Genomic DNA, 18,885 nt, shown 5'->3' with positions numbered 1-18,885 from the left:
AAAAATGCTTTATATATAATAGGTTCCAAGTCAGCTCAGCACTACCACTACTGTAATGAAATAAAACTATATAATAAACGACCGGCGCCGTGGAGCAGTTGGTTAAACGGCCAACTGTGAAACTAACGTCGCGGGTTCGATTTCCGCAAGTTGCAAGAAAAAATCCAACAAAGATTTTTTCTCAATTGGTCTCTGTGTTGTGGTGTATTATTCACAACTTCCTTCCACATCCTGGCTTTCCAAACCCCTGACAAGCCTCGAGAATAGAAGATTAGCGGGTTATTCCTTAAAAAAAAACCTGCATCAATTACAGATAATCAAACCACTACAGAGGTTTTCAAGAGCTGTGGCGATGTGACTCTTTTTTTCTTCTTTTTTTAAATATGGGAGTTGCATTATTTTTTACCTTGCTTATAATATACGTATTTATTATATATATTTATATTATATTTGTCGGCCCCGTGGCGTAATGGTCAGTGCGTTTGCCTACCATGCGAGAAGTCTCGGGTTCGATTCCCGACATGGTTGATGAAATATTTATTTTGAAGGGTGTTTTCACACCAGAATATTTCATAGTCCCCTGAAGCGTAAGACTCTTACCTCCATGTAACAAAAATAATCAAGATACGCTGTGATTGATGTACCAATGCAGTGCCTTATACACCATTATGTGCAGAAAGGGATTGATGATGATGATAATGATGATAATATACAAGGTTTATATTTCAAAACGAGGTTTTTTCTGTTATTGTATTACATTATTTTAGCTAAACTGTTGGAATCAGGGAAGATATTCTAATGTGGGCTAATCGGGTACTTCGCAGCATTTGCTCATGTGGAAAGGAAACCACTTAAAACTCTTCAGGAGAAGCCAGCCTGTTGACAGTTGTCAACCGGCCTTCCTTTCACTAGAAGAGTGTTCGGCATTTTGTTCCCTACTTTAGTTTATTTTACCAATTGCCTGCACTATATTTATCATGTATGATACTACCTCTCGATGTGACTCTTGAAAATGCACAATGCTCTTGAAATATAGTGTTTTATTTATGTATATTTTTTACTGCAAATACGTATGTTTATGTACTCGTGGGAGGAGTGGTGAGCGGTGATAGCGGGGTGGTCCGCTGTCATTCAGGTGAATATACAAATATTTGAGCGAGTGACCGTGGATCGCCTTGCTGTCGCATCCTGCTATGCTGCCTGTGGGTGCGGTACTCTACTGATACCACAACTTGCATCTATCTATGTAGGTAAACCCGTATCGAAAAAACTAATATTATGAAACATCCATAGCACATCGTCCTCTACTATTAGAGATTAAACACGTGTATAAATATTTTTTTACAGTACACATTGTATTAATATTAATGTTGCTTAGTAAACTCACGTATCTCACCCGAAAAAATAAAGGTTTCAGCTCTTTAATTTCACAAACATCAACAGATGCTTTCATCATCTATCTTTAATTGATGAAATATAGATGTTCAAATATGGGCAGAATGGTTAATGTTACACAGTGTGTAGAGTGGCCACTTAAACCAGACATTGACAGGTCATAAACCCTGTAGATGCCTAGACTTCTGTATTACCTTCGACGCGGTCGACTCACGAACCATAAGATGCACCCGAGTACAATGAAAGCATCCACCCCTTTCCCGAAACTGTTCATAAAGACTCGAGTCTTTCTTCAGTTTCGCATATCAATATCATTTTTTTTTTTAAAACTAATTAAACGAAAATTTAATATTTCTTTACAATCAAACCGCGAAAATAACAAAACAAATAAACTTTAAAAAACTTTCATTGTACCCCTCACTGCAGTATTGTCAGTTTGTGATCAATCAAATACACATGGTCAGCACAATCACCTTTTGCACCCGAGTACAGCCGAACGTAATCCGACACATCCTGACCGCAGGTTTCGGTTTAGCCGAAGTTTCAGGCAATTTTTTGCCAAAATTTAAACCGCGGCCGAAGCTCGAAACCGAAATGGAAGCTTCGGCCGGTCACTTAAAGCTAGTGATTAAACCAAAGACGGGTAAATAGTCGCTCAGTAGCGCCGCGCCGGCGGCAGAAGAAACATTGTTAATGTTTCATGCTGTCGGATATCCAATTCATGACCTTACCTAATATAAAAACCCTAACTACTCCACGGGGCAGGCAGCTCATAAAATGGTTCACTTTTATTACCCATGTAATTGAATAAATGAAAGACATGATTAAATGGACGGAAAAACTCATAAGAATGGTTGAAAAACGAATAATATTTAATTCGGTTGTACAAAAACAGTACAAAAACACTTGCGCCCGGGGGAGTCATTGACGTCATTTTTAAACACATATATCTTACCGAACTTACTTACCAGGGTACGTATTCTGATTGGAAGTTAAAATTTATCTTCAATTTTTATCTACAAAGTAAAATAAGGTTTTCCGTATGAAAAATAGAATATGTTTACAATTTTTTTTTCTAAACATGTTCAATTACCGGTTACCGACGAAAATACTTTGAATTTTTATACACTTTCGCACATAAATATCGATATTAGTTTTACCGTCTCAGTTTATTTATTTTACAGAAACAAACAGTCGACAACGATATAAAACATAAAAAAGATACGGTTTAAAGACAGACCAGCGAAGTTTCTAAATAAAAATCATGCATAATATTTTTAATTAAATCGGCATTCACTTCGTAACACTTCATTATAAATTATTATTAAAATAAAACTTTGTTTTTAATGTCCTGTCCCTCATTGATCATGTTTTCATATCTGTACTTTAGATAACTATCCATTCATATGCTGACACCTTAGATAAGTGGAATTAAACCCCCCTGCTCTAAGTTTCACTGATTAATTTGTTTATTTTTTGTTTAAATTCCATGACATTGTGAACAATATTCTGTGTTTCCTTTATTAGTTTTATATTACCCGTCGATGAGAGGAGTGCTCTCCCGAAACTATAGAAGTGTTCTTGTAAAATAATAAAAATTGTGTAACACTAATAACATAGTTTTATTTTCATAATAATTTTAAAATCATGCATATTCAATTGTGGTACATTATAAAGATAGCGGTTCATAATCGCGGCCCAGGGCCCCGATTACAATTGGAAGTTAACAAAGTTACCTTCGACTGTCTATAAAGAAAAACCAATTTTTTGTCCGAAAATAAATATATTTGTGAGAAAATTTGAAGTATCTTCGTAGGTAACCTATAATTGAACGTGATTAAAAGAAAAAAAAGGATGCATCTTCTGTTTTTCATATAGAATACTTAATTTTACTTTGTAGATAAAATTTAAGATAAATGTTACCTTCCCATTCTAATCGGGGCCCAGGAAACAACAAATTGCTATTACCTAATAGGGACAAAATAATAATGTAAAATCCCATTGGAAGTAGAAAGCTTAATTAAAAATGTGAAAAAAATCTAGTTAAATTAATGTTTGACTTTTAATGTGTAGTACCGCTGGCGGTTTCGAGACGCACCCGTCTCTTTGTCAGGACACTCACTACACCAATATACAAATAATGGAACACACTTTCACGTTTATCATTACCGTAGTATACAGAGTTAAAGGAGATGCAAACACCATCATGTCCGATAATTTGAATGCATGTTCAGATATGTTGGTGTTGTAATTTTTTTAAACTCTGCATGTAATTTATTTATTTTTTTGTAAATACTATGTATACTACGGTGATGGTATATTAAAGTGTTTGTATGTTGGTGTAGTGAGTGTCCTGACGAAGAGACAGGTACGTCTCAAACCCGGTAGACATAAAAAGTCAGTATGTGGTTATCTACAAATATTTACTAAAATGAATCAAAATGTGTGACCACAAAGTTAATGCTTTGAACATAAATAATATCTAGTTTGATTCATCATTCTCGTTTCCGCACCCAGAGGTGTATAGGGCACTGCATTGATAAACCAAGTATGTAAATCATGTTTTGATAATTTGTTACAAGTAAATAAAATGACCAATTTTACGATTCAGGTTCCAGAAAAGAAACATTGAAGTATTGTGGTTTTAACAACCTTTGAAATCAATATTTCGTGTCAGGTAACGTATTCAGGTGCTCTAGAAAGGTAGGCAAACGCGCCAACCACTACTCAACGAAGCGGACTTAATTACCTTCATTTTTTAATGTTAGTACTAAAATAAAAATATTCATACGTTTTAAGTATTTGGTTTTATGTTTGAAAAATAACCATAACCTTTATGAGCGTTTTCGACCCGATGACTGCTCGAAATAAGTCCGCCTCTTAGTGTTGTGGTTGGCCCGTTTAAGGTCCTGGGTTCAATTCCTGGCAGAGTTGACGTGAAATATTGATATTTAAGGTAGTTCTATACTTGAACATTTAATTGTTCACGTTCTGCCAGCTGAATCGTAATTCTAATCACCTTACCTGCGAGAGTCCCAATGTTGTTCCCAATTCACCAGTGTTTGAAATATGAATTAAATGTGTTTTTCAACTGCAATATTTCAGAGTCTCTTGACTGGCACCTGGGCTGGTACTACGAACGCAATCATAGCAATTTCGCAATAAAAAAAAAACAATTTCTTAAAACTATAGCAGCACAAAAAACATAACTAACCGAACAAAAATAAGTAAAAACACAACCTTCTCCCCAACAATAATTAGTAGCTTAGCGTTCCTAGTAAGAAGTCAGTCAGAAAAAGGTCACGGATAATATCCGTACTCCCCGGGATACAGATAACGCAGATTTTTTTCTGTGCCATCTCTATCTAATGATTTTCCATAATAGGAAAATGTGGTTTCATTTGGCGGCATTTAATTCACACCATTGAATTCAAATAACGTAATGACTAATAAAATGTTAAGAAGAAAATATAAATAAATTAATAACCAACCAATCAAATGTGAATATATGATAATAAGTATTTTCTTGAACCTGTTTAGGAACTAATAAATATGTCATGGAATTATCATACATTTAATAAAGATTCAAAGTCGGTTTTGTGGGGATTAAGTTCTGGGAATTCAAAGAGGCGTGGTAGGAAAACACGCTTTTCTTTCCTCGATTTTATTTTTCAGGATTTTCACCTAACTGTAATTATGAAATCAAAAACACGTGTCTAGAATCTTAAATCTATTTCAAACAGAGAACTGTATTATTCATTCCACTCAAATATGAAAAGTATTTTTAAAAATGTTAAAGTTGCATTTTACTATAATTTCATCTTAGACAGGTGCTTTCGGCTGGATAACTGCTCTCAGATAAAATCCCTGAATAAGGAAATCGAGTGGAGATAATTCTGCCTCGTGCAGTAGTAGGCTCATTTGGCAGGTTGTTTAAACTACAATATTTATATGTTTCTGAAATAGCACCTGAAGTGTAGAATTAATCTTTTTTCCTTCATCTGATAAATGATCAAAATACGTTGCATTAGGTTTACCAATGGGCGGGGAAAAGGGATTAATGACGATGATGCTGATGTTGTCATTGACGTTTAGGTTTGTATCTTGTATAAATCGGTAAATGAAGTGTGCATAAGTAATTCAAAATAAGACCACTGAACAAATAGAATCGAGGAAAAATCATCCCCTATATCCATGGGAAAGAGACATCTATTGAGTATCAAATGAAATATCTTCAGAATTTTCTGCTCTATTTTAAAAGGAGATCATCCACTGACACCACCTTTTGAGTTTTAAATAAACTAATGTTAGCATTTTCTTCTTATGCATCTAATATATTCATTCATGGTGTCCACAGGACAAAATTAAAGACTCAATTTTATGTAACTTATTTTCTGATAGGTGCTGGATTCCTGGATGCAAAATATACAAACTTACATATATTTTTTAGTAAGTATGCTTACCTTTTTTGCAACCTATTTTGTCAATTTTAAAGAAAACTTAATAATGACTTAACTAATATTTTTGTGCCTTAGGAACTTTACTAAGACACATGGACATTATTTTTGTTGAATTTGTCAATGAATTTTCAGAAACTTTTCACTAAACACGATAATATCATTTGAGTCCCGGATTGAGTTTTTATTTTATTTTATTTATTGTGGTTCACAAACAATAAACAATACATACGAAAGTGGTCTAATAATCACAATTTGTTATGTTAAGATATTGTTCATCAGTTTTATGTGAACACAGCAAGCGCAAATAATTAAATAAAGTGTATATGTATAATTTCTTCTAAAAATTGACTAGCTTAATTAAATTCTACGAATATTATGAAAGTTATGAAACTAAATTAAACTAACAGTTTATTACAATTATTTTACCTAACTAACATGAAAGACTAATCGATTTAATACAATGCATTACAGTTCTCATATAATTATTTAATGCAAAGATATTAATATCAGGATTACTTTCCACATAATTATATAATATTAATATACCATATTATTATTGAAGGTTGGAAGATAAAATGTAGTATATGATCTCAATCGCCGGGTTTGAGTAACTCCTGGGAATATCATTCATAATTTGTATTATAACCTTTAAAGTGCTTTGTATTGCATGATTTATGTATATAAAAAATTAAGAATTAATTTAATCGATTTTTCCAAATACCTTCGTCTATGAGTTTTTTAGCACGTAATGTAAATTAAAAAAAAAAATTAAATTTATCATCTCATCATCTTTCCCTTTCCGCCTTTAATGGTGCATAGGGCACTGCATTAGTACACCAATCGCAGCGTTTCTTGATTATTTTTTGTTACAGAAAGATGATCAGTCTAACGCTTCATTTACCAGTCTAGGGACTATGAGACATTCTAGTGTAAAAACACTATTTTAAGTAAATATTTCAAATCAACCATGATGGGAATCGAACCCGAGACTTCTTGCATGGCAGGCAAACGCGCTGACCATTACACTACAAGGCCGTATATATATTTTTAAATACTCTCTTGCTTGCTTTTTTTGCAACCCATTTTGTCCAGGAAAACATAATTATGACTTAACTTACTTTTTTTGCCTTTTAGGATTTTACTAAATTTTTAAGCCTACAAATTTTCAACATTTTTTCGACAAAAGGTTATATTATTTAAGTCTCGAATTGGGAATGCAATTCATATGTATTCGTTGTAAAGTACTTTGTACTGAATTTATTTAATATAAAACACTTTGTAATTTTAACAACATAAGAGTTTAATATATTATAACACTTCTAGTTTTAGGTATTCTGAATTACCCGTCATCAGGTGTAAATATAAACATTTACAAACAGTTTTTATTTACACGTGATGTTGTGTATATATTTATCATAAATAACAAAATATTTCATTTGAAATAAATTCAAAATATCTTCCCACAAAGTAAATGCTGAAACAATAAATAATATAATGTGTAATGTATATTTATAAATCATTTAATTTTATGCTGTTTACAAAACGTTTTTTATTTAATTTAGTAATTACTTGTTCATTATCGTCATCATAATTTCACCTTTACTCATACCTGATGGTGCATAGGGTATTACATTGGAACAGCAAACGCAGTGTTTCTCGATCTGCTACATGAATGTAAGGAGATCAGTTTAACGCTTCCGATGCCGGTCTAAGGATAGTGAATTAGAGTTTAAACACAATTATAAAAATAAACATTTTATCTCGACCTGCCAGTAATCGAACCTAGGACCCGGGGCTTTATCCCCTCTAGATTGTTTTTTTTAGTAGACTTTGAGTCAAAACTGCTTGGCAAGGGTTCTGATTCTATTTCACATTCAGAACTGTTTGCTTCATCCGCCCGGACAAGGACCACGAACCTTGATCATCTGTTACAAGAAGGTAAAGTGATCGGTCTTATACTTCAGGTGCTAGCTCGATGATAGTAAAATATTTCAGTGAAAATCATCCTCTAAACCGATGTTTCATATTGACCCTCTCAGAAATCAAACCCAGGATCTCAAGCATGGTGAGCGAACTCGCCAACCATTACACAACTAGGCGGGCTTTTCTACACTCGATTTTATTTTTCAGGGTGGACCCGAGAGCAGCCATGGAAAAAAAAAACTCAATTTTACACTCCTTCTATTTCACACTCTGAACAGTATTATTCATCCGCCTGGACACTGGACACAATAACTGTATGGTAAAGAAGCAAAACAATATTGTGTTATTCATATATTTTTCTTTAATTTATTAATTTGGATTAAAACGTATGTATAGGTCACAATATTGAATTTAAATATATAAAAACGTACAATGTCATCGTGTGTAAACACGAATAAAAAATAAGTGATAAAATTTAATAAAATAACAGTATTAAATGGTTTAGCATTAAAGTTAAGAAATGTAATGGCATTATTTACATTATGAAAAAAAATGGTTTACGTTTTTTTTAAATTTCTCGATTTGAATTTATTTTAATAAAATAATTATTTATGTATAAAAAAACCATCATATGATTTGGAGCACATTATAATCATTTGTAGAAACACATTTCTAATACATTTTCTTTTGCTGTCATTACAGGGTAGTCAAAATACCTACTATTACATTTCAGGAGTCTTCCGTGTAACATATAGATCACACACTTTTAAATTTTGCAAAAGTTATTAATATTTTTTCTTTAGGTCTATTTTACTGCCTATTTTACTCCAATTTTTTTCTGTCCATACTATTTTTCATTGTCTGTCTTGTGAGATCAATAACTGGAAAGCAAATTAGCAAATTGAGGACCGTTTTTTCAAAACTAAAAATGCTTTTGAAACATAATTTTTCAGGGGAGGGTTTTTTGTGATTCGTGTCAAACCGCGTCAAAAATTTTTGTTAAAAAAAATACGCCTTACGTCTAAGCCTGAACATAATCGAATTTATATTTTACACAAAGTTCATAATTTTATTTATATTTCATTAGCACTCAATATAAATGATTGAAATTAGGGATCAATATATACGATAAAACATTGTGTTTAAAAAAACTGTATTTTTAATCCGGTTTCTAGCGTGTTTCTGTGAGTTTTTTTCAAGTAATCGTTGCGTCTCGATACTGGCATTTAATAACAAATAAAACGTAAATCCCCATGCCCACATATTATCGTACTCAAAAAAAAGATCCGCAATTACTGTATCGGTTTGCTATTTTTGCACACAAAAAAAACTATGTTAACGCAATAATAATGGTTTTATTGGTTATTTCACTTTCAGGAATAATATTATAATATTTATCTCTTAAATAACCTAATACAATTTGGCACTACTTCAAATATCCATTATTATTAAAATAATTTACATTTTATATAATTATGTACAATTAAAAATAAAAATACGAAATTAATGTTTATGATTGTTTTTTCAAAATAGGTATTTAAATGGAAAACATTAAATGCTTATATCGCCATTATTGGATTATTAGTTCACCAATCTTCAAGGCCCATTTGAAAGTAGTAAAAACAAACCCACATAGTTTAACCAGAGAAATATGACATCCCACGTCAAAAGTAAAATAAACATTGTATCAAAAACACAAATTTAAAGAAAACCAATGTTAGTAAAGTAATAATAGGAACTGAAAAAACGCAAAACACAATACATTTAGTATACGCCGCGTTTGACAATATGCTGCACGACCAAAAAACTTTTTTTTTGGGTAATGTCGCAATAATGTTCTTACAGTTTTATAGATCATTTGACGTATATATCAGTGTGGCCATATATGAAGCAAACTGTAGTCGCGTGCGAAAAATTTAAACTCATAAATTAATCACTCTTTAAGGGGTAGAGGAGATTTAGAATACCACCTCAGATAAGATTAAGGCATTTTGTCGCACATCTGATAAAATATATTAATAAATTTAAAAATCAGAATTTCCAGGAGAATCTAAAAACTAACACACCATCTCTGAAAACCAGGTTTTTTGTATCGTGTTTTTATTTTCCGATGTGTCATATGTACATATTTGCGATGCTACAATTAAAAAAAAATCTCCCAGAAAATATTTTAAATATGACTGTTTGAGAATAGTAGCGTTCGAATAAGTGTTAGTTTAAGTGTGTCTAAAATTAATAAAATCATTAATTAGTTCAATCTTGAGCTTAAATTAAGTATTTTTTCGGTATATAAAAGTTTTTCAAAAATATCGTTTTATAAACTTAATTAAAAAAATATATTTTTTTAAAAAATGATTGAATTTTAATGAAATTGCGATAAGCAAATTAAATTGAAAAGATGAGTTTATATCTCTTATTTAACAAATACCTATGCCTTCTTAAAATAAAAATACTATGCGATACAACAGTTACATAATAAAAGAGACATTTATTGACTATGAAATAATATTAATTTCTTTCTTTTTGCCAAAAGTTCACAGAGGTGTACTTATTGGGTCCCAGTCCAGAGCTAAAATCCCAACTATCCTAAATTTGGGATTAAAAATTAGCTTCCTGTCTCCCAGTTAGTCTGTTTTAAACTACCACCCTGTAAAATGCAAAATCAGAAGTGAGCTAATTCTACATGGAAATATAATAATCCTTTAATTTTTAAATCAATATGGATTTATTTGTCAAATATGAAAAAAAATAAACAATATGAGGAATACGTGACTATTACTAGTGTTTTAACAAAAGGATAATACAATAATTCGGCATTTAAGTTTATGTGTATTTAGAATAATTTAATAATAATAAAATGTAAAACACGTGGAATCGTCAATTATATATTGAAAATGGTATTTTGAAACATAAATTAATCGATACGTAAATTGGCGGTTGATTAGACAAACATGCATTAGAATAAATAAATTGTCTATGTTTTACGAATGTATGTATGTGAATGCGCATAGGTGTATGTACATGTGTGTATATATATATATATATATATACACCGCAAGACAAAAAAAATTACGAGTTTACCTGCTACCGCGCCCCTTGACTTTACTGAACCCCTTTTCTAAGAAATCCTTTATCGATACCTCTTTCTTTTGTTTAATAAATTAAGGACACTATGTGTCACCTTTCTACAATATTTACATTTTAAAATGTCTCAACAGTCTTGTTTTACCCGCGTTTGAGTGAACATAACACAACAATCATGGAAAGTGCAAAGCAAATGTCGATTGCGATAAAATCCAAAATAATCACACTGTCGCAAGAAAACATATCTAATTGTGAAATATCTCGTCGAGTTGGGTATTCAGAAGGTGCAGTGAGGTTTTTATTTAAAAAAATCCAAGAAACTGGATCCATAGAACGGAAAAAAGGAAGCGGACGGGGGCGCGTGACATCTGCCCGAGATGATCGCTTAATAAAAAAAATTGTTATGCGCGATCGATTTTTAACGGCACCTGAAATACACGCAGAGGTGCAGTCTACCAGCACATCAACATTTTCAGTAAAAACAGTGTCCAGGCGGCTGTTGGAGCATGGTTTCCAAGCATGGAGTCCCGCAAAGAAACCATTACTCACGGACAAAATGAAGAAGGCTAGACTGGATTGGGCGAAAGAGCACCAGAATTGGACCTTGGAGGATTGGCAAAATGTTGTTTTCTCTGATGAATCAAAATTCAACCTTTTTGGTCCAGACGGCAGAAAGATAGTTCGACGAAAACGTGGGGAAAGATATCATCCGTCGTGCGTCACTCGAACCGTTAAACATTCACCCTACGTGATGATTTGGGGGTGCATGACAGCATACGGTTTAGGACCTCTAAATTTTGTACAGGGTACGATGAATGCCATTCAGTACAAAAAAGTGTTAAAAAAACATATTATTCCAACAATCGAGGACATTACGCAGTATACCGCGGACCCAATTTTTCAGGACGATTCTGCGCCGTGCCATAGAGCCCGCACTGTGAGTACAAATATATATATTTTTAAATGCATTTTGTGACCACATGATAAATAATTTATTGTTTTTTTATAGATCAATGAATTCAAGGAGAAAATTGGCTTAAAATCGTTGACGTGGCCCGGGAATAGCCCTGATTTGAACCCGATACAAAATTTATGGGCGATTATGAAAAAAAAAGTCGGGAAAAAAAAATCAAAAAACATTGAGGAATTAAAAAAAAACTTAATTCAAGTTTGGGAAGAAGAAATAACATCAGAAATTTTAGATTCGCTTTACGCTTCTCTAAATAATAGAATTTTACATGTTATAAAAAATAAAGGTGAATTCACTAAGTACTAAATATTTTTAAATGTTATAAATATGTTTAAATGTAAAATACTTTAATTTAAAATAAAGCGATAAGAACCTACTTCTTAAATATGAATTAAAAAATAACATGTCTTTTATTATTCCATCACAAACACTCGACCATAAATGAACCGTTATGGGTCTCTAAGGTTCGGGTAATCTGATACCTGATATATAATGGCAATTTCTAAGTACAATTCATGAGTAAGATTTTTTATTTTAACCTTGAAATAACGAGTAGTCATCACATATGTCAAACAATATAAAAAAAACTAATTAAATATCAAGAATAATTCATTATATGTCAATTTTAGTTTTTTTTGAGAACTCGTAAATTTATTTGTCTTGCGGTGTATATATATATATGTATGTATATATATATATATATATATATATATATATATATATATATGTATATCTGTGTATGTATGTATACATGTATATGTGTGTATGTGTATGTGTGTATGTATATGCATCAAAATGTGTATACGAGCAAGTTTATATTTTTTTAGTTTGTGCTTTCTATTAACTTGTAAACTATTATCATGTATTAAAATGTTATTGCCTAGCTTGGAACGGGGTACGCACCCTTGTTAGCTGGGCAAAGTGCATTGAACATAAAATTGTATTTTTGATAAAATGTATAAATAAATAAATACATAAAATAAATAAATAAAAATTATTTCAGCTTAAAGAAGTAAAAAATTTGTTATTTGGATTATTAACATATTAAAAAAGACATGAGGAACATTTTAGAGAAAGGAAAATCGAAGTCTAGACATTAACAAGGCTTATAATCTGCCATTAGCTAGTTTAAGTGGTCACTTTACACATTGTGTAACATCCACCATTTTGCGTGTTTGAATGTCTAAATTTCTTAAATTCTTCAAGTTAAAGAGGTTAACCACATGTGGGTGAGATCGTTGGATTCATTTTTGGACAAGCTCAAAATATTTTTGATAAAATCAGCTGTTCCAAGAAAAGCATAAAAAAATAAAAATATTTTCTGGCGTTGTCTAGTAGTAGGTGTAATAATGAGGAGGTTAAGTGTTTTAAAAAAAAATTATTAGACTATCAAACTAATCCAATTAAAGAAAAAAAAATATTTGTCGTATTATCAGCAACGATTTTTTCAATTGGGTAATTTTGAAATTACTCCGCTTGTGACGTCTCAAACTTACTTGAAATGGTTTCCCGTAAACCGTAAATCTATCACGACACTTTAATTGGTTGATTTGTAAGAACTAGTGACGTCGTTCAAAGTAATTCGTTCTGATTAAAACCATTTTTATTTTATTTTTCATCCATTTTCAAGAATCTTCGCGTACAATTTAATGCTCTAATTTTTACAGCGGGTAAGAAAACGTTTTCATAGCCAATTTTCCGTAGCACTGAACTTCCTCATTTAGACAGACGAATCTTGGCCGCAACAATACAGCTTTTAGCTCTTTAACTTAACAAAAATCAGCAGATGGAAAGATTGAAGAAATATGAATATTCGAAAATTGGGAAAAATAAATTTTTTACACACTATGTAAAGTAGCCCCTTAAACCAGCTAATGAAAGGTGGTAACTCTGTAAATATCTAGACTTTCATATTCCTTTCTGTGAAATGTTCTCTAAACCTGTTGTAATATGAATTTTAATAACACCCTAGGGAGTGAAATCCCATCCTTTTCCACAAACATTTGGACAAACACAAAATATAGTTTTTTTTAAAAAGGATAACAGTTTGAGTAAATAACCAGTGCAAAGTTAAACCAATACCTTTTTCAACTTCATAATACACATTATATACATTACATGCCTACTGTGTTATTTAAATGTCGTGTTACCTAACTTCTAGAGATTTGTTACAGTTACTTAGTTAATACAAAGATTGTTTTCTTTGTTATTTTTCTATTGGACGATTCAGATGAAACTATAATATTTATATACTAAATGTTTCCTTAGCCTACATTGCTTTTATAAATTGACTAGAAATGTACACAGATCTTCATAACAGATAAAAATAAATAATTACTACAATTATTTATCATTCTTTCGCTGAAAAATACTTGTATTATTTTTTTGGACACATAAGATTGAGTACGTATGAAATAATTTTCAATAAAACGACGTTTGACCAAAAAAACAAACGGATTTTTGTATATCTAAAAAATCTTGAAACGGTGAATTTATATTTATAGCGGTGATGATCGGCTGAAGAGACTGCACTTGAACTACATGCTGGAATTGAGTGACTGCGTCAAGCTGAACTGAACTGAACTGACTGGCTGACTGACTGAACTGAACAACACTGATTGAACTGAACTGCTCTGACTGGCATTGCCACGCCCTGTGGTCTCTTTATAGGCCAAGTTCCTTTGTAGTTCATTTCTTCATGGTAGTGACGATGTGAATGTACTGCAAAACGATGCTCTCGAATTTATATGCAATACCGTACGAGTTGGATAATATAGAAAATAATGACATTGCTTTCTTCGGTCATCGCACTATTTCATGTGAAATATTTTAGCACGTGTGTGTCACCGATTAGGGACTAAAAACACTACATATCATAAACATATATATATATATATATGTGTGTGTTATAAATACAGCATTCATATACTAAAATAGCATCATACAGATTTTTTTATATTTAGTCACATGTGCCTATTGTCATACATACACGTGTAAAATGTTGTCACTAATTGGAATATACAAGAAATGCATTTTGTTGAAGAATCGCATTGATAATTATTACATTCAAGCATTAAAAATTGCTTAAATTTATCTACAAAAGTTTGTTGTGATTTAATCAACTTGACAGACAGAAAAGTTGACTTTTTTGTGTCAAAATACAAGCATTTTATGAAAATTAATAACCACATAATGTAATGAAGCAACCTACAGCTGAGTGACAGCAAGATGGCGAGGTTTTTATTACAATGATTCAATCCATACTAAAAATAAGTATGAATAGTGTAAATTTGGCACACCTTACTAATGTAGGTTTTGTTTATATTTTATACATTACAATATGTAGGTAATTAACCACAGAAATTAAAAATGTACAAAACCATCAAAAGGTACAGATACATTTCGGAGAGGTCATTTTTTGATGATAAAATTAAATATATTGTAGGGATAAGTTTGTAAGGTAGGGACTGAAGTAGACCACGCTGAATTAATTTGGTTTTGAAATCAATTGACATCTTGAATCTTTAGTAGTCGTATCTCAGTTCCTGCTTAATATGCAAGTCTCAGGAGTCGCTACTGTCCTGGAGCTGTAGGGTGGTTGGCTGGTCTGATGGGGGCAGAAGGATCTGCTGTTGCTGGAGCAGTTTAGCTGCGGCAGGGAAGCCCCCAAGCTCGAATCCGGCGGGGGCAACTATACCGGCTGCGGTAGCGGTGCCCTGAAGATACGCTATCAGTCTAAAATGAAAAAAAAAAAGTATTTATTAGACCTTATTTAACCTTTAAAAGGCTAGGGTAAAAAATCGCTCTGCAATGGTTACTGTAACGTAGTGTTACATTAAGCAAAATACAAAATATTTTCAACTACAGGTATTTAATCACTAATAATTAACTTTTACTTCGTGGAGTAATGGTTAAAACACTTGACTCACGCGCGGGAAGCTCCGGGTTCAATTCCCGGTGAGAACACAAAAAATTTATACCTAACAATAATCTCCCCAATGAACTAAAAACTATTAAACATAATATATCAATAATTAAATTTAAAGTAAATCTAAATAAATTTTTTGAACACGTGTAAAATCTACATTAAATTTTAATTAGTATGAATGTATTAGTGTTTTTTGTTTTTCTTTAAATATCCTATGTTTTTATTTTGTTTCTCGTGTACTTGTATATTTAAAATTATATAAACTCTTATTAATAAATAACTACAACAGTGTAAGTCATTCTCCAAGCACAAGAGTTAGTCTCTTTTTTTGGAAAGTTAATGTGATAACATTTACTAGATCTATAAAGTAGATCTGTATAGAATTTTTAAAAAACATGTACCTTTTATGAAATTTCGTTGATAAAAAAAAAAAATATAGGATTTTCTTGGGCTTTTATATGGGCTTGCCTTACTGGTAAACCCTAGGCACGCCACTGATACACACATATATATATTTATATACACATGTACATACACACACACGTATATACACCCATGCGCATACATATACATGCATACATACATTCATAAAAACATCGACAGTTTATTTATGCGAAACTCCATGGTTGTCATGTATAAATATTTATTTTTTTAATTATTCCTTATTTTTTGTATTTTATTTTCGACATCCATCCATTACCTTCTGAGTTCTTCCAGGGCATTAGACTGCATGAGAATATAGTTCTTAGCAAGTAGAAGAGTGGCTATCTTGGAGAGCTTCCTTACTGAAGGGGAGTGTGCGTATGGAATGACGCTCCGTAACTCATCGAGGGCATCATTCTAAAAATTAAACCGTTATTTAGAGTCCCTGATATTTATTTTTGTGTGATGTTTGGTATACTAAAAATACGCATACTTGTTTTATATTGTGTATAAAAATAATTGCGAACTGTTATATAAATACAACAGTGAAGAAAAATAATAAATTAGTGACCGACCAAAACATCTAATTCGAAAGAAATCGAATTTCAGCTTCTGTTCTAGTTTAGTTCTAGATTCTAAACGCAAATATAAAACTAATTATTCATACTTTTACAATTTTTTATTGAGAAATGCCATTTTTACGTTTATTTTCAATGGACATTTTGCAAAACTCGCCATCTATGAATAATTAGTCACAAGGGTCACATCAAATCACCAGAAATTAGGCGTTTTAATTGTTAAGCCTTACAAGTTTAGTAAAATAAGTTTGAAATAAAAAGCATAAATTTAATGTGACAATTAACAGCACTCACCGGCCGAAAATCGAAATAAAATAAAGGTCGCAGGTCACGCGGCCGAGTCTCGAGCTATTTAGGCTATCTAGTCTATATGTGAAAACTTACTTCATTTAAGACTGACAAGCCGGTTTCGTGGTTTAAAAGGTTTTATTATTTTTCCATTTTTATATTTTCTGTTGATGTTTACCTTCTTAAATAAAAATAAATACAAAGAATAGCGATCATTTTTTTATGTTGTAAATTAATTTAATTTCTTTGATTACCCGTGCAATTTTTCACAAATTTATAACAATTTCTATCGGAAAGTTGTATTGCAAAATTCCTAGTATGTAATTTAGATAATTTTAAATCTTCTTTTTTTAAATTTTCTTTAAGGTGATTGTTATAAATTTTATAAATACGAATCATTAATTATTAATAAAGATAAACTATTTAGTTGTTACCAGATCGTGCATTCTCCGTCTTTCTCTAGCATTGATGTTAAGCCTAACGCTCTTTCCTTGTCTGGCTTTCTGTTTCCCGCCTCCCATTCCAGGGTTCATACCTACCCCTCTTTGGGCTGATGACATTCTGAAAATAAATTAAAAGAATGAGAAAAATAAATTCAATAAAAAGACAGTTCTTTTAACACTCTAAACGGAATAAAAATTTGGTTTAAGTTTATTTTAATTTAAAAAAAAAACACGAATCGGAAGGTTGTGTGCCAAGTACATAAAACTACCTAAAATAATACTCCTGCATTACCAAAATTAATCTGTAATTTTACTATTTTTGTCCCTTTTATTTCCCTTTGACACGAAGTTTCCATTAAATACTTATACATTTGTACTTATTTAAAAATAAATTGTTTTGCTTGCTTGTATTTTGCAAGTATTATTATGTTATATTTAGCTTAAATGTTTGGATACTTTACGATAGCTTTAAAAAAGGCACCGTTTAAGAAAAAATGCGTAATAAAATAAAACACGTCTAAAATAGCGGTGATTTGTATCACTGGCGTCCATGATTGAATCAACTCTCATACAGTAAGGCTGCTTTAAAAGCACTGAGCTCTGTCGAGATCAATTTTAAATTAACCTTGAAGCGCATACGGGGGCTTGAGTCGGTGAGTGTGACAGTGTGACATTAATTTGGGTACCTGGACACTCAAACATCGACGTAACGAGGCAGCTGAGTCTACTGGGGGTTGCCTTAATGTGCTCCTCGTAATGAGCTTAGGTCATGGACCAAAAAGCAGAGCGTAATGCTTTGGCAAAAAGTAACTGGTCAGCACTATGCGAAGGAACTGATGAAGAGTACTCGCAAAGTTTTGCTTTTGACCTAATAAAGCTAAGCCGAAATCGAGTGAGGGTTATCACTAAAGGCCTTACAGGGCACTGCAGATTGAACCTTGCTGGAATGAACCTTTTCGAAACTTCTAGATATAGGTTGTGCAGTTCAGATGAGGAAACACCTATACATATTATAAGTGAATGTGATAAGGAGCCTCTTCCTCGGGGACCACTGGTTAAACCAGAGGGTGTTAAAGAGCTCGCCCCCTACCTAACAGCTCAATACTTTACGGATCTGGGCTTGGAGGGGGAGATTTAGCAAAATGTAAATTCTCGCCTTCAACACAGTACCTAAGCTCTCTATAGACGTGAGCTTGGAGGGCGAGAACTATTCACAGGGACCCGTTACAAAAGATCTTCACAGGTCGCAGTGACGTCAGGAACTTATATGGTACTGACTCCTACCTTTAAGAATAGGAATAATAATAATCTATTTATGAAACAAGTTCTAGGACCAACTATCACATGCACTCGCCTACGCCTACGCTCCATAGATATGGCAATCAGTATGAGG

At 32.1% G+C, this 18,885-nt stretch overlaps 1 protein-coding gene across 1 annotated transcript; it reads right to left on the bottom strand.

Annotated features, from left to right (window-relative positions):
• Nucleotides 1-15,325: 15,325 nt before the first annotated feature.
• LOC148276511 (helix-loop-helix protein 17-like) lies at nucleotides 15,326-17,588 on the bottom strand. Its single transcript, XM_088234152.1, has 3 exons — nucleotides 17,484-17,588; nucleotides 16,461-16,600; nucleotides 15,326-15,567 (listed from the first exon to the last, which is right to left on the bottom strand). The coding sequence occupies exons 1-3, from the start codon at nucleotides 17,580-17,582 to the stop codon at nucleotides 15,396-15,398; spliced, it is 411 nt and encodes a 136-aa protein (XP_088090278.1). The 5' UTR covers nucleotides 17,583-17,588; the 3' UTR covers nucleotides 15,326-15,395.
• Between the last annotated feature and the right edge of the window lie 1,297 nt (nucleotides 17,589-18,885).

This window comes from Micrasema longulum, unplaced genomic scaffold, assembly GCF_059751315.1.
Source record: "Micrasema longulum isolate JH-2025_06_02 unplaced genomic scaffold, ASM5975131v1 h1tg001207l, whole genome shotgun sequence".
Lineage (NCBI taxonomy): Eukaryota > Metazoa > Arthropoda > Insecta > Trichoptera > Brachycentridae > Micrasema > Micrasema longulum.
The sequence above is the reverse complement of the archived record's forward strand: the minus strand, read 5'-3'. Positions and strand labels throughout refer to the sequence as shown.